Source organism: Hyla sarda, chromosome 2, assembly GCF_029499605.1.
Source record: "Hyla sarda isolate aHylSar1 chromosome 2, aHylSar1.hap1, whole genome shotgun sequence".
Classification (NCBI taxonomy): Eukaryota; Metazoa; Chordata; class Amphibia; order Anura; family Hylidae; genus Hyla; species Hyla sarda.
The window spans coordinates 248,601,382-248,625,794 of NC_079190.1; the positions used below are offsets into that span (position 1 = coordinate 248,601,382).

At 41.5% G+C, this 24,413-nt stretch overlaps 1 protein-coding gene across 1 annotated transcript in view; it reads right to left on the reverse strand.

Moving 5' to 3' along the window:
* VPS53 (VPS53 subunit of GARP complex) overlaps window positions 1-24,413 on the reverse strand; it is a 197,862-nt gene that overhangs the window by 56,315 nt on the left and 117,134 nt on the right. The window contains exons 12-17 of the mRNA XM_056556902.1: window positions 16,220-16,321; window positions 13,883-13,977; window positions 8,112-8,354; window positions 3,861-4,008; window positions 2,489-2,571; window positions 627-705 (exon numbers count right to left, since the gene is read on the reverse strand). Coding sequence (XP_056412877.1) covers window positions 627-705; window positions 2,489-2,571; window positions 3,861-4,008; window positions 8,112-8,354; window positions 13,883-13,977; window positions 16,220-16,321 — 750 coding nt within the window. The remainder of the gene's footprint in view (window positions 1-626; window positions 706-2,488; window positions 2,572-3,860; window positions 4,009-8,111; window positions 8,355-13,882; window positions 13,978-16,219; window positions 16,322-24,413) is intronic.

Here is a 24,413-nt window from a genome sequence, read left to right on the forward strand (position 1 = left end):
AGTTAATGAAATTGACCTGGTCGCATTGCATATCATGTTTGTGGCATATGCTTGCTATATGCATTGAAAGATCTCTCTGTACATATGCCTTGTATAAGTGGTCTCCAAACTGTGGATGTTAGCTGTCCAGGCGTGGGATAGTTGTAGTTTTGCAACATCTAGAAATCCACAGTTTGGAGACCACTGCCATATATGTTGGTGCTACATAAATAAATTAAATAATATATATAAGCCTCACATAGGGGGTCTTCATCTCTATAAAACAGAACAGAGAGCACCATTCCTTCTGGAACACTAAAACTTTGCTTGAATTACAACAACAGCTGTGTGTCTTCATGGCTGCTACTTCCACTAATACTACACTATGGGGGAAATTGGAAGGTCCTCCCCATAAAATCAGAGTGAGACCCATGGCAGTCAGCTGATCACCTCAGAGGTTGCATTCTGAAAGGGGTTGTCTCTGGTAAGACCCCTTTCATTTTAATTCACAGCTGCAGGGTGACTGCTTGAAGGCCACATATGTCGCCAGTGGCTCAACTTTGGTCTAAAGTATCAGAAAATATGTTTCTGCATTATTTTCCATGCCGAGTTTGACTTAAGAGTAAATTAGTTCCACATGTGCGTACCTTGCTCATAGCACTTAGTGCTGGATCACAAGCAGAATCTAGGTCTTGTACGAGGAGCTGAATACTGTTCGAAATCACTCTATAAGCACAAGAAAAACTGTTTAGATTCACTGGAATTACAATATTGCACAACAGGTAGATAGTTTGAGTAAACAAAACAAAAAAAGGAAGATAAACATATGGACAAACCATGGGCTACTTGATTTGATTTTGAGATCCTAAACTACATACCTCCATATGGCAGCATTGGTCTGATTATATAGTGAGATAGTACAAAAGGTTGAAAAAAGACCACAGTCCATCAAGTTCAACCTATATTTCTATTGTGTCCCGAATAAGTTGATCCAGAGGAAGGCAAAAAACCCTTGTGAGACTGATGCCATTTGCCCCAGACCAGGGGGTAAATTCTTTCCAGACTCCAAATATGGCAATCAGAATTAATCCCTGGATCAATGTTTTGTCCATATAAATATTATATGATGCCAGTTGGCATCTTTGACAGATGGCACAGTCGCACTGGTTACAAAAAAACAGGCCATAAATATAGAATATGCTATAAATGTATAGTGCTAAGGGTCTGTCCACATCTGTGTCCAAGGGCTTGTTTTATAGGGAACCAAACAAAACAGCAATTTTTTTTTTTTTTGCGTGGGTGGGTGGGGGGTAATTATTTTTACACAGTATACTTTATGGAAAAATTATGTTATCTTTATTCTGTTGGTCAATATTATGACGATACCCAATTTATAGAGGCTTTGTTTTATTTTACTATTTTTTAAAAATACAAACTTTTTTTTTAAGAAAGCGAGTATCCTTAAATTTCCTTTATTTTGACCATTATAGCCCTTTAATATTTTTTATATACAGGGCTGTATGAGGGCTTATATCTTGTGCCATTATCTGTAGTTTTTCTCAGTACCATTTTTGATCTAAAGGAAAACGGTCACCAATGTCATCCGCACCAACCAGTGGTACTGGCTGGTAGTGCAGGTGACATTGATATTCATATTCATATTATCCCTCTACTTCCTGCTCTATTTAATATCCGAGTGCACATATGCTGATTCCTGGGTATACCCAGAAGCAGTTACAGTGCAGCTTCACAGACGTGGCCATGTTGGTCCTTGGGCATGAAACAGAGGAGGTAGGAAGAGGAATGCTATGAAGATTTAGTCAAGCTAAGCACTGAACATACAGTGCTGACATCCATCCCATGCCCCAAGCTGATAATTACCATAATAAAAAAAGAATAATAACAATGGAGCGTCGGATCCGCTCGTGGTAAGCATTATTTTATTCAGTGTCACCCATACTACCAGCCAGTACCACTGGTTACTGCTGGTGACAGTTTTCCTTAAATGTGACTTTTTGAACACTTTTTTTCTGATATATGATGTCATCAATAATAAGCAAACCTGGCAATTGGTATTTTTTTTACGTTTATGCCGTTCGCTGTAATACCAAATAAGTGTATTTCCATTTTTTATAAAACAGGAAAAGGAGATGGTAAAATTTTTTATTAGAGGGGCTTTTATATATTTTTATACATAAACGTTTCCGTTGAGCTCAGTGAGCTTGACGACACGAGCATTAGCCGTCGCACAGCGCGGCAATGCTGGGGCCTCGTTCCGGAGATCGCGGGGGTTCCCAGCGGTTGAACCCCCTGCGATCAGACACTTATACCCTATCCTGCGGATAACTTTATTTCACTGCAGTTGTCCTTTAATATTTCAAAAGTGGATTACTCTACGAACATTGCAAAAAGTTAAACTGGCGTTTTGAAAGTATGTAACCAATGACTGAAGACAGCACATACTGAATGTTCAGTAGTGTACAAGAAGCCAAAAAAGAGGCAAACTTACGTGCTGAAAGTATCCATCTCTCCTGTTAGATTTATCCTTTCTGTTAATGTCACATCCACTTTTTCTTTCAGTTTCTCTTCAAGCTATAAGGCAAAATACATATGAGAATTAATATTGTAATTTTTTTTTTATTAAATGAAAAACAAAAGCATTTCTTGAAGACCACAGGTAAGCAATTTGTTTGTAAATTAAAGAGAGGAGTCTTCTCAACTTATTATTTAACCCGGATTGAACCATTTTTTTTTACCTTAATGACCAGACTCTCTTTCTGAGCGGAGCGATTCTGATATATTTTTTTCGTGACATATTGTACTTTATATAAGTGGTGCATTTTTGTTGGCACATGCAGAATTTTTTGTGAAAAACTCCAAAATATTGTGAAAAACTGGAAAATTTCTGGCATTTAAAATTTTTTTTTTATGGTGTTTACTGTGCGGTAAAAGTTTATTCTGTGGGTCAGTACGATTATGGCGATACCTATTTTACATAGCTTTTTCCAACGCCATTGAGTAAGGGCTTATTTTTTGCGGGATAAGTTGTACTTTTTATTGGTATCCTTTTTGAGTTTTGATCTTTTTTACTCTGCTATTTGTACCAAAATTGCCAAAAAATATTTTTTTGTTGATTTTTTTCATGGCGTTCACCATGCATTATATATAAATTATAGCTTTATAGTACACGTCATTACAGACATAGCAATGCCTAGTAAGTACGGTATATGATTTGTGTTTTTGTTTTTTTATGATAATACAGGGCTTTTATTGGGAAAGGGGCATTTTTTTTTTTTTTTTTTTTTACACTTCATGCTTTTATTGAAGAACCTTTTAATTTTTTACAGGTTATACTATGCTGCAATACATTTGTACTGCAGCACAGTATGACCTGATCAGCTGCACACACTACAGCCTGTGGCTGGATCTCACAGGCTTCCATAGCTGGCAGACAGGAAACCATCAGCTGGCCTCCTGCTGCCATAGTAACCAACGGCGACCTGCGATCTTATTGCGGTGCCACCGTTGGTGAACAGGGGGAGCACCCTCCCCCTGTCAACACCTTAGATGCCGTTATCAGGATTGATTACGGCATCTATGGGGTTAAAGCTGCCGGGGCCGACACGACCCTGGCAGTGATGTGGGCCAGGAATGAATTTGCAAAAAGGAGAAACCTCGGTCTTTCCTTTATACGTTTTCTGCATTTATGATATACTCGTGGCTTTGTAGTCAATAAAGCATATAAATACCTAAATGTGAATACATCCTAAATAAGCAAACTATTAACAAATCAAGTTGTTCTGAAGTAATAAATTTAAGTTACTATCCCAACCATAATAATAAAACGTGTAAAGAAATGATACAGTGTTCAAGAGGTGTACCTGCTGTGTAGTAGCCAGACAGTACTCAGCTGTACTCAGGATGCTGCAGATTAAACATAATTCTTCTATGGTAAACTTTGCCACTTCAGAGCCTTCCTTTTCCTTGAGAAGACTTGTGATGGTAAGTCCAGTACTACTGCTGCTAGTTCTAGAAGGTTGAAGCAAAAAGTTAAACTCAACTTTCAGTAAAACATCTAAGACATCCAAAAACAATTATCCCATATATTTATAGTGTTAAAACATAATTTTAATAAGCTTTTCACATGTTGTCCAGACATGTCAAAAGTTTAGATGTCACCAGGTCTCACTCCTGAGACCTACTGCAATCGAGAGATATAATCTTGTGAAGTGCGCATCCTGGCTCTTCACTACCCAGCTGTCAGCTTCATTCATCCTTTTCACTCCATAGACCTGGTGGGCATAGGCATGCTGCGATCTAAAGTTTTGACATGTCTGGACAACAGGTTAAAAGTGACTCTTTAAGAAGAACTACAAACTAATGGAATTGGTTCCAGTTTTTTCCATCTTTAAGGAGTTCTTCAAACTTAAATGGAGAAAGGCACAAGGGTACAGCCATGCCAATACTTGTGGTCTAAGTACAAAGCTACTTACATTGAAACCTATGTAAATAGAGCCAAAGCCACTGCTCCCTGTGTGAAAGTTAAAATTTAAGGGGTTTTGCTGAACAGGATAGGTCTGCTGAAAAATGTGCAGCAGATCTGCAGCACAAATAAGCCCGTTTGAACATACCGTGGTTATCAAGGAATAGGAATAATGATTTCTTGAAAAAACTGTGCTCATTCTTTGTGTGTGGAATAATAACTCGTCTCCATTCATTTCAATAGAACCGAGCCGCCATATCACAAACAACCTGAGGACAAATGTGCTGCTGTTTTTTAAAGAAATCAACTGTGTTTTTTTTGTTTGTTTGTTTTTTTTTTTTATTCCTGGATAACCCCTTTAAATGTAGCATAAGGATAGACACTAATATTATGTCCAGGTGCTTTAAGCAACTACACAATAGCTGAACATATCTAAAATCCATGGATATCCATTTAATAAGGACCTTGTGGCAGGAACATTATAGTTAGATTTTGAACACTCATAAACCCAACAATTTTAACAATCACAAAGTCTTATTTTCACAGATGACAGAGCAGCCTCCTCTTCTTGGGTCCAGAACATATTTGTTTTGGAAGCGGCGGATGTTATTATGAAGGCTGGGGAGATCCTGGACCAGGTATGCCTTTTTCCAGTCCCCAAGAAAATAAGTTTCAGAGTTTCTCAGTGGAATGGAATCTGCTGGTGTCTTGTTGCAAGTGAAAAAGAAACATACACCTTTCCAGCTAGCACAATAATCTCCACAACCCCCTCCTCTTACCAGAGCAGAATAAAGATTTATTGGACTGGGAAGACTACTACTACATTTAGCAGCAGACATCATGTGTGTGCATGTGAACAGCGAATCATTGGTAGGAAACAGCCGGCAGGACGACTTCCTTACCGTGCTGTATATGTGAGGAATTTACAAGCCAGCTGAGCATTGAGACATTAATAAGGTGACACACAACACAGACTGTGCTAGTAAAAGGACTAACACAACACGGCTAAACTACTGCTTTGTGTCTGCAGTCTGTAACACCTATAAGGAGCACGCTTCCAGAGTGTCGGGCGACCTGTACTTGTGAGATGCTAAGCTGCCATCAAAAAAAGAGACTTCTTCCATAGAGAAATGCAAATATTAAACACTCAACACTGTTGTCACTATGTCTTAGAACGCGTAAGTCAAAGGTGAGAAGACTCCCAAATAGAATAGCATAGGTTATTTTCCACCAGAGTGTCAGGCTTGGCCAGTGAATCTCAAGCTGTTATCACAATGGAGCCCTTGAAAAAGGTTTTTACTTCCAAGAAACATGTGAAATTCGTTTGGGGATAGCTACAGCACTCAGTGAAGTTAGTTTGCCTTTCATACCATAGAAGAGAAGGCTTGCTGCTGCTGCCGCTTTATAGTAGGGTAAAAACAGATGCACTTTTTTTTTTTTACTTTATTTAATTTTCGCAACTTATATATCTAGAAAGACATGTAATCAACTCCTTTGTGAATTTATGATCGGAAATGCTGCAGATTTTCCACTGCGGAGAGTTGGCAGTATTTCTGATGCATGTGACTGTACCCTGATGATCGAGGCCACTAAATGCCCATAAATAAAATAAATCCATCGATAAAGTACATAAATTCATGTGAACAAAGAGCTTATTATGACATATGGTATAGATCTGTAAATTCATATAGGATATGTTCACTGAAATGAAGCCAGATAGGAAAAACACTACAAAATGAAATTCAGTGTCTGGAACACTCCGGCATTACAACGGACATGCTTGATGCCAGGAACGATCCTACTGACAACAATGGGATCGGTTCTGGAATTAGTTTCTCCCCAGCATTTTTACTAGCACGCTGGAAGGAAACTAAGTTATATTGCAGGGTATATGGAAACAAGCCCTTCATAGTCACCCATCCATGAGAATGACCACAGCGTAGTAAAACTTATCTGCTAGGAAATAAATGTCCGAACAATGGTTCCATTGACGCAAAAACTGGTAGCAGGGGCTGTTGGGATTATTATTTTTTTGCATATTCTTTTGATAATATAGTAACAGAACATAGACTTTTATAACCAAGTTTTTCATGCTTAGTGAGCTATATAAAATGCATCATATAGTGGCATGTTGTTTTGTTTCTTTTAAAGCTTTGTTTAGTGTGAGCACACACCCTTTTTTATTGAAATGTCTTTTCTGAGAAGAACAGTTTCACATCTCATTATACCAGCAATAAATGATACCAAACACAAATACTATATCAATCCTTCAATTAAAAGAAAGAAAATGTGCAGGATGAATTCCTCTTGATGTACAATAAAACTTCTGTTTGCTTGTTAAAGTTTTATTTCCTGAGAATAGTTATTGCTGATATATCCTTAGGAAAGAAATGACTGTGTAACCCTGAGAGTCAGATTTCCTTCCGATCAATCAGCAAAATGAAGGACTGCACTTCAATAATTTTCTAGACATAGTAGAGCATCACTTGCTCTATTACATGGTCAGCTATTCATCTGAATGTCTGGCATGTAAGGGTGCGTTCACACAAGCGGATCCTTAGCGCAGATTGTGCTGCGGATTAACCGCTGAAGGATTGCTGTATGCTGCCTTTACAGGTGCCTGCTCAGAGCAGCAATCCGCTGCTACGGGCAGACACACTGCTATGTGTGAATCACCGCGCACATGCGCAGTACACTCGCACATCGTGGCTGCTCTCAGCCTAGCTCAGGGAGCAGGGGGAGCGGCCGAGATGTGTGCGAGTACAACGCGCATGCACGGCAACTTGCACATCGCAGCAGTGTCTACTCGTAGTGGCGGCTTGCCGCTCCGAGCAGACACATCTAAAGGCACCCTGTAGATCCGCTTTTGTGAATGTACCCTAATACTATATTTTCCCTGCAGCAACCTGAGGCTGTATTGACTTAAAAAGACAACGCCTTTAAGCCCAGGACATAAGAAACTAAATATGCATAATATATGGTAAGGAGAAGGGAAATCCTTGGCACTGCTGCAACCTCTTGACTAGTGTCCCACTGCTTGCTTGCGGTACTTAGTAATCCTGATGTGTATGTCTTGCATAAAGGTGGTGCTCACGTATGGGTAACAAGGCAGTAAATCTATTTGTAAGATAGAAAGAACGGAGCACTCACCCATTGACTGCAGTAAAAACTTTGTTTCTTTATTCAGAGGTACATCAGGTACAAAGAGCGATACGGGAGAGCGGACAGGTGCTGTGGCGTGGGGGGTAGGGCGACGGACCGTATTCGCGCAAGAATGCGCTTCCTCAGGTCCCTGAGGAAGCGCATTCTTGCGCGAATACGGTCCGTCGCCCTACCCCCCATGCCACAGCACCTGTCCGCTCTCCCGTATCGCTCCTGTACCTGACGTACCTCTGAATAAAGAAACAAAGTTTTTACTGCAGTCAATGGGCGAGTGCTCCGTTCTTTCTATCTTACAAATAGATAAATATGATAATATAGATGTACTGCTAACTCAACACAGAGTGAGGTTTCTAGCAAGTACACATTATTATTCTTAATCAGTAACGGATCAAGATAATTTACACCGGCATTATTTACATTAGAGTGCAAGAAAAGCCTATTAAATAATTTTGTGTATTACCGTAAATACATATTGAAATAAACTTACTTGGGCAGGTTACCAGACAGTATCTTCCAAGCGTATTCTCGCAAGTACTTCTGGAATATGGTGCTAAGTGCAATCATTGGTTCCCCAGTGCTTAGCTGCGAGCACTGTACCATGCACTTTTTGTAGTAGACAAAGAGGTCAGCACAGCTTGGAAGAACAGCCCCTGCATCCTCGGAAGTCGACTTTGGGGGGCCCTGGGCCTTGAAATCTCCGACAAAACGGTCAATTAATTCACTCAGGTTCCTATGGACACAGAAACATTATGTGTTGTGAATTGATTGCATTAGGGAAAGCACAACTAGCTAACCCTACTCCATTTTTAAATATTCAAAACATATTTTCACACCAGCCAGAATACATTTTGTTTATTTAGTTATTCTAAATGGGTATTCAGGCTTTATACATCTTATACCCTATTCAAAGGATAGGGGATAAGATGTATGATCATACTGCTGGCGAACCCCGAGATCTCGGTGCAGCCCCCTGCGATCCTACATGTTATCCCTATCCTTTGTATAGGGGAGAAGATGTATAAAGCCGGAATACCACTTTACAGATAGTACATTTGAGACAGCAATTAAAACTCCTTAAGTCCCCAAAATGTACCATCTGATTCCAAACCACATTTGTATCGCATACCTGTCTGAAAAGGTTTTTGATTTCTACTAATATGTGACAGTAGCCAAGGGAATGACATTAATTTTCAATCAAAGCAAAGATGAGTTTTGTTGTAAAAGTACCATAAACATCTGTTTTACATATAACACTCATACTGAAAAAGAAAGGGAACACAACAAGATATATTGCATTACAATACATAAAATGTGCCAATCGCAAGAGGGTTTTTTATGGGCAGCAAACACAGATCGCTGTAATGCAATAGTGCATGCTATTTTAAAGGGAAACTGACAGCCGGTTCACTCACACTAAACCCAATACATTGCTAATAGACAGCTTTGTGCAATGGAAACGGGACCCAGCATGGTGGGTATGCCGGGTTCTGCCTCCATTGTGCAAAGCCGGAGTGAGGTGCATATTTGTGTCCCGTGCAAAATTGCTTCTGCTCCTCCCCTCAGTTCTCCAAAGCTAGAGCTGGGGGGAGGGCAGAGGGAAGACGGAGCAGAGGAAGAAAGGATGTACACACCCCCATCATCTTCCCACCCTCTGATCCACCTGCCTTCGAAGAACACAGGTTTGCACGGTCAGAGCAGGGGGAGAGAGGAGGTACATATGACTCCCTTCTCATCTCCCCTTCTCAGCCCCGCCTGCGTTCACCGAACACAGGTTTGCACGGGCTGCAAGTGGGAGGTCAAACTCAAGGGGCTGGGGATGAATTCTATGAATGTGCTGTGTACAATGCTGCTGGGGATGATTTCTAGCCTGCCTATGGAGAACGCAGGTTTGCACGGGCTGCAAGGGGGCCCATGCAAACCTGCGTTTGGAGAACACAGGTGGGCTGAGAAGGGGAGATGAGGAGGGAGTCATATGTACCTCATCTCTGCCCCTGCTCTGCCCATGCAAACCTGCATTCTCCGAAAGCCGGCGAAGCAGAGGGAGGGGAGGTGAGGGAGGCATGTACATCCTCTCTCCCCCTGCTTTGTCTTCGCTCTGCCCACCCCCCAACTCTAGCTTCGGAAATCTTCGGAGAGCTGAGGGGAGGAGCAGAAGCAATTTTGCACGGGACGCAAATTTGCACCTCACATCCGCTATTAGCAATGGAGGTTGATACAACTGGTATCTCTAGAACCAGACTGCTGATCTGGGGAAGCTATACCTCGTCCTAATCCGGTTCAACCGCACTATATATATATATTTATATATATATATATATATATATATATATATATATATACCTGAATATTGGGTTTAGTGAGGGTGAACCAGCTGTTAGTTTCCCTTTGAAGGTAGTTTTTCTTAAAGGCTCAATACCTTGCTTTATGTCAGTACTACAAAAAAAAAAGTGGTCTCCCATAAAAATATAGTATAATAATATAGTGTTGTAAGGTATTGCAGTGCTGTCCTATTATTTATATGGGTAATTTTTTTTTCTTTTTCTTTTTTTAAAGGGTTTCCAACCCCAAATTAAACCCTTCTTCCTTAATGGTCTATTCACACGTACAGTATTCTGCGCAGATTTGATGCGCAGGATTTTCTGCTGCAGATTTCAATGTAAACTAAATGACTGAATATGGCTTCACATTCTGTGCATGAAATCTGCACAGAATACTGTACATGCTCTGTGCTCTCTCCTGTCTGATAGCACTCCTCTGAGCTCTCTCCTCTCTGATAGTACTCCTCTGTGCTCTCTCCTGTCTGATAGTACTCCTCTGTGCTCTCTCCTGTCTGATAGGACTCCTCTGTGCTCTCTCCTGTCTGATAGTACTCCTCTGTGCTCTCTCCTGTCTGATAGGACTCCTCTGTGCTCTCTCCTGTCTGATAGGACTCCTCTGTGCTCTCTCCTGTCTGATAGGACTCCTCTGTGCTCTCCTGTCTGATAGTACTCCTCTGTGCTCTCTCCTGTCTGATAGTACTTCTCTGTGCTCTCTCCTCTCTGATAGTACTCTTCTGTGCTCTCTCCTGTCTGATAGGACTCCTCTGTGCTCTCCTATCTGATAGTACTCCTCTGTGCTCTCTCCTGTCTGATAGTACTCCTCTGTGCTCTCTCCTGTCTGATAGGACTCCTCTGTGCTCTCTCCTGTCTGATAGGACTCCTCTGTGCTCTCTCCTGTCTGATAGTACTACTCTGTGCTCTCCTGTCTGATAGTACTCCTCTGTGCTCTCTCCTGTCTGATAGTACTTCTCTGTGCTCTCTCCTCTCTGATAGTACTCCTCTGTGCTCTCTCCTGTCTGATAGGACTCCTCTGTGCTCTCTCCTGTCTGATAAGACTCCTTTGTGCTCTCTCTCTCCTGTCTGATAGTACTCCTCTGTGCTCTCTCCTCTCTGATAGTACTCCTCTGTGCTCTCTCCTGTCTGATATCACTCCTCTGTGCTCTCTCCTGTCTGATAGTACTTCTCTGTGCTCTCTCCTGTCTGATAGGACTCCTCTGTGCTCTCACCTGTCTGATAGTACTCCTCTGTGCTCTCTCCTGTCTGATAGGACTCCTCTGTGCTCTCTCCTGTCTGATAGGACTCCTCTGTGCTCTCTCCTGTCTGATAAGACTCCTTTGTGCTCTCCCTCCTGTCTGATAGGACTCCTCTGTGCTCTCTCCTGTCTGATAGGACTCCTCAGTGATCTCTCCTGTCTGATAGGACTCCTCAGTGATCTCTCCTGTCTGATAGGACGACTCTGTGCTCTCTCCTGTCTGATAGGACTCCTCTGTGCTCTCTCCTGTCTGATAAGACTCCTTTGTGCTCTCTCTCCTGTCTGATAGTACTCCTCTGTGCTCTCTCCTGTCTGATAGGACTCCTCTGTGCTCTCTTCTGTCTGATAAGACTCCTTTGTGCTCTCTCTCCTGTCTGATAGTACTCCTCTGTGCTCTCCCTTGTCTGATAGGACTTCTCTGTGCTCTCTTCTGTCTGATAGGACTCCTCTGTGCTCTCTCCTGTCTGATGGGACTCCTCTGTGCTCTCCCCAGTCTGATAGGACTTCTCTGTGCTCTCTTCTGTCTGATAGGACTCCTCTGTGCTCTCTCCTGTCTGATGGGACTCCTCTGTGCTCTCCCCAGTCTGATAGGACTTCTCTGTGCTCTCTTCTGTCTGATAGGACTCCTCTGTGCTCTCTCCTGTCTGATGGGACTCCTCTGTGCTCTCCCCTGTCTGATAGTACTCCTCTGTGCTCTCCCCTGTCTGATAGTACTTCTCTGTGCTCTCTTCTGTCTGATAGGACTCCTCTGTGCTCTCTCCTGTCCTTTAAGACACCCTCACTTACTGGACTTTGTCCATGCCTGTGCTTCTGCTTGGACAAAGCCATGATTTTATAAGCCATGATTTCTAGAAAAAGGAAATAAAAATTTCTTATGAAGTATATTAGAAAAGTTAATGTTTTGCCAGGATGTAAAACATATAAAAAGTTTTTGTATCTGACAGTGCCCATTTAAGGTATGAGTAATCTCCATTACTCATTTACATTTGAGTTTAGTACTGTTATTCTGCTAAAAATAAAAGACCAGCAAGTAAAAATGTACAATGTCTTACTTTTATTTTCTTATTAATTCAAAGCAGTGTACCCTCCTGCTATGAAAAATAAGGATGCAAAATAATGGGCCAGTAATTTTCCACACTGCTGAGCAAGCATGAAATTAATGAATTCATTTTCCACAGACATAAAAACCAACTTATGTGGAAAGAAATCAGCCTCCCATCTGCATTTAAATAAAAGCACACACAGTTTTACATGTTACATATCAGAAATTCCCAGTCAGTGAGGACAAGAGTCATTGCATGAGTATGGTGCATGGAAAGGAGCATGATGATGATGATGATGATGATGATGATGAACAACTACAAACACATATCCACTCCTAAACTACATAAATTAGAAAAGACTGACCTTTTGAAAAGAGAATAAATGAGAGAATCAGCACTGTCCTATCATCCAGGCTCTTTCTTTATGTAAGTGAATTCAGTGTGCGAGTTCCACTAACTGTACAGCAGCTCAACTTACACTAGTTATGCTCACCTCTTAACGCTATCCCAAATGTAGAGAAGATAGAAAGAAGTGGCACTCCCCATGATAGTAAAATCCAAGGCCCAATTATTGTGGGCATAATCAGAGCACACAAATAACAAGTGGTAGTATGCAGAGACTGAACGGGCAATGGCCATATTTTTGGCAAGTCCCACTTCTACTGGCCCAATATTACATAGGTGGGAGTTGGACTCCTGTCACCCCTGCTGTTCAGTGGCTTAAAGTTGCTGTGACAATAATGTGAATGCTGCAGTTTCTTTCTTTCGTCAGTGTTTACACTGTCTGCAGGCCGGTTTGTACCAGTTGTAGAAGTGTTGCAAGATATTGCAGTGCTGTCCCATTCATTGTATGGGTTCATTTTTTATTTTCTTTTTTAAAAGGGTTTCCAACCCTTAATTTAACCCTTCTTCCCTTCACATAGCCATAATGCTAACATTCTGTCTGTCTTCAGTCACCACAATGGGGAACTTGTTGAAAATGGGTTTTATCATTCATTGCTGTATATTGTGGCTGTGGTCCCTGCAAAGATTTATTATGAAACTAAATAGCACATTTTGTTTTTAACTATGAAGAACAGAAAGAAATAACTATTTAGAAATATAAGAAATAAAAAAACAGCTTCAGACAGTCCAAAACAAACTGGGAAACTGATGGCTTTTCTTTTGCAAAAACCTTTAGCTAAAGTTACAAATTCCTTTCAAGTTTAGGGTGCCTGCAAGGGAAACATTAACGGAAAACATTTCTGATTGAGTGGAAAAGAGGAAAATGAAAATGAATTTCAATGTAAAGTCAGGACAGGGTGTGGTGGGATTACTGAATGCTGGGATTACATTGGCTGGCAGGAAGTAAGACAGACCTCTTGCAGTGTTGGCCTCACAGAGTAATTTACTGTAAAATTAGTTCTGTATTACATTCATTTAGGTACCAAAGCCCTTAGAACAGTAGACTGAGCCATAAAAATAATCCCCCTTCAAGATGCAGGTACACAGGTAATGATCAAGAATGCACAACATAATATTTATAGTTTAGAACCCTACCGAATTATGCAAAGCTGATATAATACATTTCTACAGCCAATATTTTGTCTTGGAAATCAAAATATACAATGTCAGACTAAAAACAAAAATGCTGCATATAACCTACTTGTCTTGGGACTCTATGTAGACATAGAGATGGGGCTCAAAACACTTTGAAATGATGCCGTGGAATGGATTTTCTGGTGTCCTGGGTTTCTTTGGCTAAAAAGAAAAAAAAGGGCCAGTCAAATTTAAATATAACAATCATTTGTTGTTATTAATGCGATTTTAAAAAATAAAAACAAAACACAAAACATGAGTTGGAGGGCAGATAAACAGTGGTACAAATTGATTTCTAGGATATTGTGTTTTCAACTACCCTTCTGCATTACTGAGACCCAGACCTTAGTTTAACCCCTTAAGGACTCAACCCATTTGGCCCTTAAAGGGGTATTCCGGGCAAAAACATCTCATCCCCTATCAAAAGGATAGGTGATAAGATGTCTGATCACGGGGACCCCCCGCGATCTCCCTGCAGCAGCCCGCACTCTATGCGTAGCTGCGTCTGAAGTTTCGGAAACCTCCGGGCTTCCGAGGCGGGGATGTGACGTCACGCCACGCCCCCTCCCCTCCATTCATGTCTATGAGAGGGGGCGCTGCGCCCGTTACGCCCCTCCCATAGAAATGAATGGAGGGGGCGTGGCGTGACGTCACGTCCCCGTCCTCCTATTTTGAAGACCTATAACTTTTTCATTTTTCCGTATAAGCGGCGGTATAAGGGCTCATTTTTTGCCCTGTGATCTATAGTTTTCATTGATACCATATTTGCTTATATAAAACTTTTAACACTTTTTGGGGTGAAATAGGGAAAATGGGACAATTAACGTTTTCATTGGGGGAGGAGGGGGTTTTTCAAATTTTTTTCCCTTATTTTTTCTTCCTTTTCTTCCTTATATTTTTAGACTTTAATAGTCCCCATAGGGGACTATTTATAGCAATCATTCGATTGCTAATACTGTTCAGTGCTATGCATAGGACATAGCACTGATCAGTGTTATCGGTCATCTTCTGCTCTGGTCTGCTCGATCACAGACCAGAGCAGAAGACTCGCTGCGGGTGATCCGATCATCCATTTTAGTGTCCGCAATGCTGCAGATGCCGTGATCTGTATTGATCATGGCATCTGAGGGGTTAATGGCGGACATCCGTGCGATCGCGGAGGTCCGCCATTACCGGCAGGTCCCTGGCTGCTATCAGCAGCCAGGACCTGCCGCGCATGACCCGAGCATCGCTCCGATGCTCGCGGTTATGTATAGGATGTAAATGTATGTCCTGGTGCGTGAAGTACCATCTCACCAGGACGTACATTTACGTCCGGCGTCGTTTAGGGGTTAAAGTCCCTTAAAGGGGTACTCCACCCCTAAACTTCTTATCCCCTATCCAAAGGATAGGGGATAAGATGTCTGATCGCGGGGGTACCGTCGCTGGGGACCCCCGCAATATTGCATGCGGCACCCACCTGTTTCTTGCCCGGAAGTGCTGGAAGGTCTGGGTCGCGACCACGGGAACGGAAGTCAGTGACGTCACGACTCTGCCCCCAACGGCGGGACCCCCGTGATCAGACATCTTATCCCCTATCCTTTGGATAGGGGATAAGATGTCTAGGGGTGGAGTACCCCTTTAAAGAGAATAAATATTATAGGCTTAAAACCTCTACCTTGGATATTACCTTGATTTCCATGGGCATTAAGAAGGACCTGTCACCTTTCCTGACACACCTGTTTTAGCAAACACTTCCTATGTATTTCCTATGATGTAACAGTGCCCGAGCATCTTTTATTCGAATTCTACATTGTATCATTCCCTGTTTTTTCTCTTGGAAACATAAGAATAAATTGGAGACTGTGCATTAGCATTAATCTCCTTGCTCCTAATGGTTCAATGAAGAACAAGAATAAATCATCAGTAAAACAGACAAATCATCTCTAAAAGGGTGGATGAAAAGGTGTTGGTGAGCAGAAATAATTCGACCCATAGAGTTGCAAGGAAAGGGATTGTCAACCCCCGCTCCATGCACAGGGAGAGCTGAAGCTCTATACAGGATTTCGCAGGGGATCCAACCCCTGGGATAGGGGATAGATTTTCTTACATGGCACTACTCCTTTAATCATGGCTTATCACAATCAAGCCATTGAGTCAAAAAAGCCCAATAAAGTGACACTGTCAATGCAGTGTAAATAGACCCTACCAAGCACTACTATAAACTCCAATAATACTGATAGCTAATTATCTAATTTCTTATCAATAAATTGAAAGTAAATCCTTTCTAAAAGGAGTACTCTGGTTTACTAAAATGTATACCCTAGCCAAAGGACAGGGGATAAGTGTCCAAACATGGGCACTTAATAGAAAAAAAAATATGGCTGAAGAGAACGGGCTCAGAAGTAATCTCTGCAATACTCACTTTATCCAGGTCACCATCTTTCTCCAGAGCAGACTCTTCTGCTAAAGTGTCATCATCTAGAAAGGGATTAGTAGAAACTGGAGGCGGAACTTCAGGCTTTTTCTGGAAGAAAAAAAATATTGCAATGTTATAATTTCTACTTAAATGAACAGAGAGGGAAAAGCTACTTACAGGAGGGTCCTATATACAGGGGTAAGCTACCTCCAGGGGGAAAGCTACATACAGTGGGATGGAGAAAACTACCTTTGGGGGCACGCTACCTCTAGACTGACTGATGCAAACCTTTAAAACCATTTGCATGTATCAACATCATATATACCAGCTAACATCACACGTTGCACCAAAGAGAAACAGTTTCAGCTATCAAAAAAGGATGAGTTAAAAATTAGCCAGTTAATTTGGTCAAACATTTTATCAAGATGATAATTTTGGATGGCCTGCTAATGATCACTTAAATATCCAAATGGCTCATCCCTGAAACTGTTGAATCTACAATGTGGCCCCAGCATATGTCCTTGTGTAAAATATATACAGTAATATAATATACAGTGGCCTTGGGTTACAATATTTTCAACATACAATGGTCATTTTTGGACCATTGCAATTTGAAACCAAACTCAACATACAATGCTACGGACCGTCCAGATCTGAGAAAAGTGTCAATGGTTGGAAAAACTGACTTATCAGAATGGGCATTTACTGGTAAAACCCCTGTATTACTAAAGTGCATGCACTGACTGGAAGTCTGGTAGTGCCTCCTACTGTACAGGATTTATCTGTGCCGGGCTTAGCTGCTCCTTTGGACACTATATGAGATGACTCTCCTTTTTAAGGAAGAAGCTCCTGTTCTCTACATAGACAGTGATTTACAGCAGGTCTTTCTTACATATGCAAGGACTTGCTTTATCTGTATTAGTTATCTACTTATTTTTCTTTTCATAGTTATGAGTTATGATCTCAACATACAAGTGATTTAACATACAATGCTCATCCTGGAACCAATTAATATTGCAACTTGAAGGACCATTGTATGTGCAAAAATAATAAACATAAAAGTACTAGTGAGATATAGAGATAAATTTCAGTTATTATTCCAGGCCTTTTAATCATGAGAAAGCATTATACCTGTTTTCAGGTCTGTTGTTCCCTGATGTGAACTGCTTTGTTATATTGACTGAAAAAAAATAAAACTTTACCCATATTAAAGTCCTGTTGTAATAATTTTTGTTGGATGTCCTGTAAATATGAGGCCAGAACTGTTTCTAAACGTGTACAAAATTAAAACTTTCAAGTGCTTAGTTAGAAAAGTCTTTGGTCCAGGCTAGGAGGTTTTCATTCATTCTCAATTCCAATTGGAGCAGTTAGTGGTTAGAACCAACAGTGCCAACATCATTGCCCTGAACACGCCCACAGGAATGCATCACAGGACCATGTGATCACAATATCCTCCTTCCCTGTTTCTCCTCCCATCACAAGGTTCTACCCCCCCCCCCCCCATCTCTCTGTGTGTCACAGAGTCTGTGGCTTTATTCTCTGCTTAATCAGGCCAAAGGCTGAATAAAGGGTGATAATTCCAGAAATGATTGCATTTTTCTGTTATGAAATGCAGGAGTTCAGGCCACTCTCCCCTGAGTTGTCACTTTTACTCAGTTGACTTGTCCTCTTCCTTACGTGTTGAGAAACAGAATTACGTGCCCAGATGTAAATGGCTGGGCAGCAGAGGAACGGTGTTTCGATATACTAAAGGTGAAACATTATTTTATTAAATAATGATACTTAAGGGGTTAAAGAGCTTTTCCACCTAAGGACCAAGCCCATTTTCACCTTAAGGACATTTAAGCATTAATAACTTTTAATGCTTTTCCTTATGAATTTGATTCCGAGATAGTTTTTTCGTGATATATTCTACTTTAACATAGTGGTAAATTTTCATCGATACTTGCATCATTTCTTGATGAAAAATTCCCAATTTTTCAGAAATTTTTGCTTATTTTTTTTACTTTGAAGCTCTCTTCTTGTAAGGAAAATACAAATAATACCAAATACAAAATAAATAGAAATTGATTCACATATACAATGGGGGACATGTATCATTTTCAGTGTATAATAGAAGTTTTTTTTACCCCTCTGCCTGTTGTCTAAATTTGGCGCAGCTGCGTTAAATTTATCATTCTTGTGCAGCTACTTTCTTGAATTGCGTTTAAATTTAGAATTCTCCTCAGAGCATAAATTTACACCGCAGCTCTATTTAGTAGGAGCTAGTAGAATTTTTTTTCTTCATTCTGTAGAGTTTTAATCTCACAATAATACCACTTTTTGCACCCAATTATAACACATCAATTATACCAATGTCCTTATTCTTCATTTAACATCTGTGACACCCCTGTGCAAATCACCTCAAATGTACATGGTGCACTCTACCTTATGGGTCTTGTTGTGCGCCTGCAGAGCACTTTGCGCCCACATATGTGGTATCTCCGTACTCTGGCTAAATTGTGTCCCAAAAAATGGGGATCTTTTTTCCCATTTACCTCTTGTGAAAATGTAAAGTATGCGGCAACACCTGCATGTCAGTGTAAATAATTTTATTTTTATACACTAACATACTGGTGTAGACTCCAACTGTTCCTTTTCATAATGGGCAAAAGGAGAAAAAGCCCCCCAAAATCTGTAAGGCAATTTCTCCCGAGTACGGCGATACCCCATATGTGACCCTAAAATGTTGCCTTGACATACGACAGGTCTCCAAAGTGAGAGACCGCCATGCGCATTTGAGGCCTAAATTAGGGTTTTGCATAGGGGTGGACATAGGGGTATTCTATGCCAGTGTTTCCCAAACAGGGTGCCTCCAGCTGTTGCAAAACTCCCAACATGCCTGGACAGTCAATGGCTGTCCAGCAATACTGGGAGTTGTTGTTTTGCAACAGTTGGAGGCTCCATTTTGGAAACAGTGCCGTACCAGACGTTGTTCATATTTATTGGGGAGGGGAGGGGAGCTGTGTAGCGTTATATGTATATATATAGTGTTTTTTACTTATTTTATTTAAGTGTAGTGTAGTGTAGTGTTTTTAGGGTACAGTCACACGGGCGGGGGTTCACAGCGAGTTTGCTGCATCTCAATCTTGCAGCACTCCCTGTAAACCTCCCCCCATGTGAGTGTACCCTGTCCATTCACATTGGGGGAGGGGGGGGGGGAAACATCCAGCTGTTGCAAAACTACAACTCCGAGCATGCCCTTTGGCTGTCCGTGCATGCTGGGAGTTGTAGTTTTGCAACAGCTGGAGGCACACTGGTTGCGAAACACGGAAACAGACTCAGTGTTTCGCAACCAGTGTGCCTTCAGCTGTTGCAAAAACTTCAAATCTCAGCATGCAGTGACAGCAGAAGGACATGCTGGAACTTGTAGTTATGCAACAGCTGGAGGCATACTGCTACAACTCCCAGCATGCCCTTTGGCAGTCCGTGCATGCTGAGGGTTGTAGTTATGCAACAGCTGAAGGCACACATGTTGCAAAACACTTGAAAGTTTTTTACTTAACTTAGTGTTCCCAAACCAGTGTGACTCCAGCTGTTGCACAACTTTAATTCCCAGCATGCATGGTCGGTCAGTGCATGCTGGGCATTATAGTTTGAAGGCACAGCTGGAGGCATACGGGTTGGGAAAAAGAGTTAGGAAACGAACAATGTTTCCCAACTAGCGTACCTCCAGCTGTTGCAAAACTATAATTCCCAGCATGGCCAGACATGCTGGAAGTTGTATTTCGGCAATATCTGAAGGGTCAGATGTTGACGAACTACAACTCCCAGCATGCTTGGGCAGTCTGGGCATGCTGGGAGTTGTAGTTTTGCAACAGCTGGAGGTCCACAGTTTGTAGACCACTGTATAATGGTCTCCAATCTGTGGTCTTCCAGATGTTACAGAACTACAACTCCCAGCATGCCTCGACAGACTGAGCATGCTGAGATTTGTAATTTTGCAACATCTGGAAGAGCACAGATTGGAGACCATTATACAGTGGTCTCCAAACTGTGGCCCTCCAGATGTTGCAAAACTACAACTCCCCGCATGCCCAGAAAGCCAAAGGCTGTCTGGGCATGCTGGGAGTTGCAGTTTTGAAACTCCCAGAGGCAGCAGTGAGATCGCTTTACGGCGATCTCACTGCTGCCAATGAAGATGCCGCACTGCTGCCGGAAACTCACCTCCGGGACGCACCACCCCCGGGACCGCCTGGAGGACGCCGCTCGCACCAGGACCGCTCGGGACACCGCATGGCCGGGTAAGTGACGCCGGGGGACGGGTAAGGGACACTTAGAGCGGTGTGTGTCCCGATCCCCGTGATCCGGACTCACACACCGCGCTGCTATCAGCTAGTCAGATTTGACTAGCTGATAGCAGCGATCGCTGGGGGGGGGGGATGAAACGGAAAAGTATAACGGAAAGCAGTAAATTTTAAAAATAAAAGGAGAATGATCTACAGTGTTAAGTGGATTACAAAGCTATGTTAATGTGACGGAGCTTGTTCAATGATAAGTAAGCTATCAAACATTTCCTATGTAAATGTATTAAATTGTTGGATCATAAAATAAAAATACCAATATACAAGTGATCTAATGAATAACTGAACTGTAAACAAATATTCTATATGCAAATTATTTTAAAAGTGCTTTGGAATAACCAAGGAGTAAAAAGCAATATAAAGCAAACCAAATGAGGAATTGAGATAGGAAAGTAAAAACATTCTGGTGGTTCCTTAGTAGAACATTCCTTCAGAAATAGAAAGGATTGCTACGTGCAGTTAAAGTTGGCTTATATTTACGGGGAAAAAGACGCACTTGCGTCAAAATTTTTAATGCAAAGGAAAAGTACGCAGGTAATAAATCCATGTGCACTATATATGCAGCTCCAAGGTACCCCGTTTTGGCCATATCTGGACGACATGCTCTACCAAAATGTGTGCAAAAAAATGCGCAAAAAAAGGGCTTGCGCAAAATTTTGCGCAAAAAAAATACACACAAAACAGTGGTAAAATATTTGATACATATCCCCCAATATGTCTACTTTATGTTTGCATCATAAAGTTGACATGTTTTTACTTTTGGAAGACATCAGAGGGCTTCAAAGTTCAACAGCAATTTTCTAATATTTCATAAAATTTTCAAAATCAGAATTTTCAGAGACCAGTTAATTTTTGAAGTGGATTTGAGGGGCCTTCAAATTAGAAATACCCCATAAATGACCCCATTATAAAAACTGCACCCCTCAAAGTATTCAAAATGACATTCAGAAAGTGTGTTAACCCTTTAGGTGTTTCACAGGAATAGCAGCAAAGTGAAGGAGAAAATTCAAAATCTTCATTTTTTACACTCGCATGTTCTTGTAGACCCAGTTTTGGAATTTTTACAAGGTGTAAAAGGAAAGAAATCCCCCCAAAATTTGTAACCCAATTTCTCCCGAGTAAGGAAATACCTCATATGTGTATATGAAGTGTTCTGTGGGTGCACTAGGGGGGCTCAGAAGGGAAGGAGCGACAATGGGATTTTGGAGAGTGAGTTTTTCTGAAATGGTTTTTGGGGGGCATGTCACATTTAGGAAGCCCCTATGGTGCCTGAACAGCAAAAAAAAAATACAAAATAAAAAATAAAAAAAATAAAAACAACATGGCATACTATTTTGGAAACTACACCCCTCAAGGAACGTAGCAAGGGCTACAGTGTGCCTTAACACCCCATAGGTGTTGGACGACTTTTCGTTAAATTTGGATGTGTAAATTAATTTTATTTCTTTTTTTAAATGCAGTTTCCCCCCAAAATTTTACATTTTTACAAGGGGTAATAGGAGAAAATGCCCCCAAAATTTGTAACCCCATCTCTTCTGAGTACGAAAATACCCCATGTGTGGACGTCAAGTTCACTGCGGGCGCACTACAATGCATAGAAGAGAAGGAATCACATTAGACATTTGGAAAGCAAATTTTGCGGAAATGGTTTTTGGGGGGGCATGCCACATTCAGGAAGCCCCTATGGCTCCAGAACAGCAAAAAAAAATTAAAAAAAAATACAAATGCCACACTATTTTACATAAATAAAATAGCCTTAAATGGTAACTCTCATTAAAACTAATTTTTGCTATTGCACTCCTTATGGTAAATAAAAAATATTTCTAATATACTTTGTTTAAAAAATGAAGTTTTCTTTGTTTTATTTGTGATTAAAAAAGCTCAAGAGCACATTTTCAACCATCTCATACACAGACTTTGGACCGAAGCCCAAACACAGGTAGTGCAGCCCGGAGTGCTGAGGGTGTGTGTCCAGCCCTATCCAATCATAGCTCCTCTCACACTTAACTGCCATATGCTGTTGGTTGGACACACCCCCCTCAGCACTCCAGGCTGCACTTTCTGTGTTTGGACTTCGGTCCAAAGTCTGTGTATGAGATGGGGGAAAATGTGCTCTTGAGCTTTTTTAAGCACAAATAAAACATAGAAAACTTCATTGGTTTTTAAACAAAGTATATTAGAAATATTTTTTATTTACCATAAGGAGTGCAATAGCAAAAATTAGTTTTGATTAGAGTTACCCTTTAACACCCCACCCTTTGACAACTTTTCGTTAAAGTCGGATGTGTAGTGAATTTTTTTTTCACTAAAATGCTGGTTTTGCCACAAATGTTACATTTTTACAAGGGGTAATAGGAGAAAATGCCCCCAAAATTCGTAACCCCATCTCTTCTGAGTATGGAAATACCCCATTAGTGGATGTAAAGTGCTCTGCGGCCGAACTACAATGCTCAGAAGAGAAGGAGTGCCATTGAGGCACACTGCTACAACTTCCAGCATGCCCTTCAGCTGTCCGTGCATGCTGCGAGTTCTAGTTATGCAACAGCTGGATGCACACTTTTTCATAGAAAAAATGTGCTTCCAGCTGTTGCATAACTACAACCCCTGCGTAGACTACCAAAGGGCATGCTGGGAGTTGTAGTTGGAACTCCAGCTGTTGCAAAACTACAACACCCAGCATGCCCTTTGGCTGTGCATGCTGAAAGTTGTTGCTTAGTAACAGCAGGAGGTGAACAGGCCTCACCTCATGCTGTATCCTGCCGCCTGCACTGCCGCTGCTCCAGTCTGACGCCACTCCTGAGGGAACCCCGCCGAGCCAGGTAGAGGTGGGAGACCCCCGCCGGCCCGATCACCGCCCCGATCGCCACCCCGCTCACCGCCCAGCAGGGTAGTGATTGGTCAGTCATTCCGACCGATCAATCACGTGATCGTGAGGTGGCACCCGTGCTACCTCACGCCTCCTGGGTAAGGGTGAATGGGGCTGTCTCGGACAGCCCCAGTCACAATTTTTTTCCGGGTCACCGGAGAACCGATTGACCTGGAATCGTCGGTCATGATCGCCAAAATGGGGGGTCTCAGGACCCTCTCCAGGGGTTTGCATGGGGTGCCTGCTGAATGATTTCAGCAGGCTTTGCGGTCCAATCCCCGCCTGGCGAGCGGCGGGGACCGGAATTTCCATGGGTGTACAGGTATGCCCTTGATCCTTAAGTACCAGGATGTCATGGCATACCTGTACGCGCTTGGTCCTTAAGTGGTTAAGGCCTCACGCCCATTATAATAATATGCATCCAAGTTGTACTGATATCAAAAATATGTCTTCCTGACAACCCCCTTACCAATGGCTGTACAAGCATGCCCAACAAAGCAGCTAAACAACAAAATACTCGAATTATTAATAATAAAATATTAGAAATAAAGAAAACATTGAGAGAACCACATAGCAAATTAAATATTACTTTGTGAGCCATTAGGGAAGAAATTCAGATCATATGCCAAGTCTGCAGTGGTCAGTCTGAACCAGAAACAGCCCTTTTCATTGTTCAGTAGAAAACAAGTCCCTGAAGAAGTCACAAAAAATTTGAGTAAAAAAAAAAAAAATCCCAAGAAGGGGTTAAATACCACAATGCTCCAGAGCAGACAGTCCCATGGTTACCTACTGATCAATGTTTACATTGCTGAAGCAATTACATGTCATACGGATATTAGACACTTTCAAGTGTTATTATGACACATCATCATTTCAACAATGTAAACAAACTAGAAGGGAACAATGGAACCTTCAACACTGTAGCTACAGGAGATTTAAATGGTAAATGTGTGCCTATATCTTACACACTTATCAGTTCCAATTTTTATTT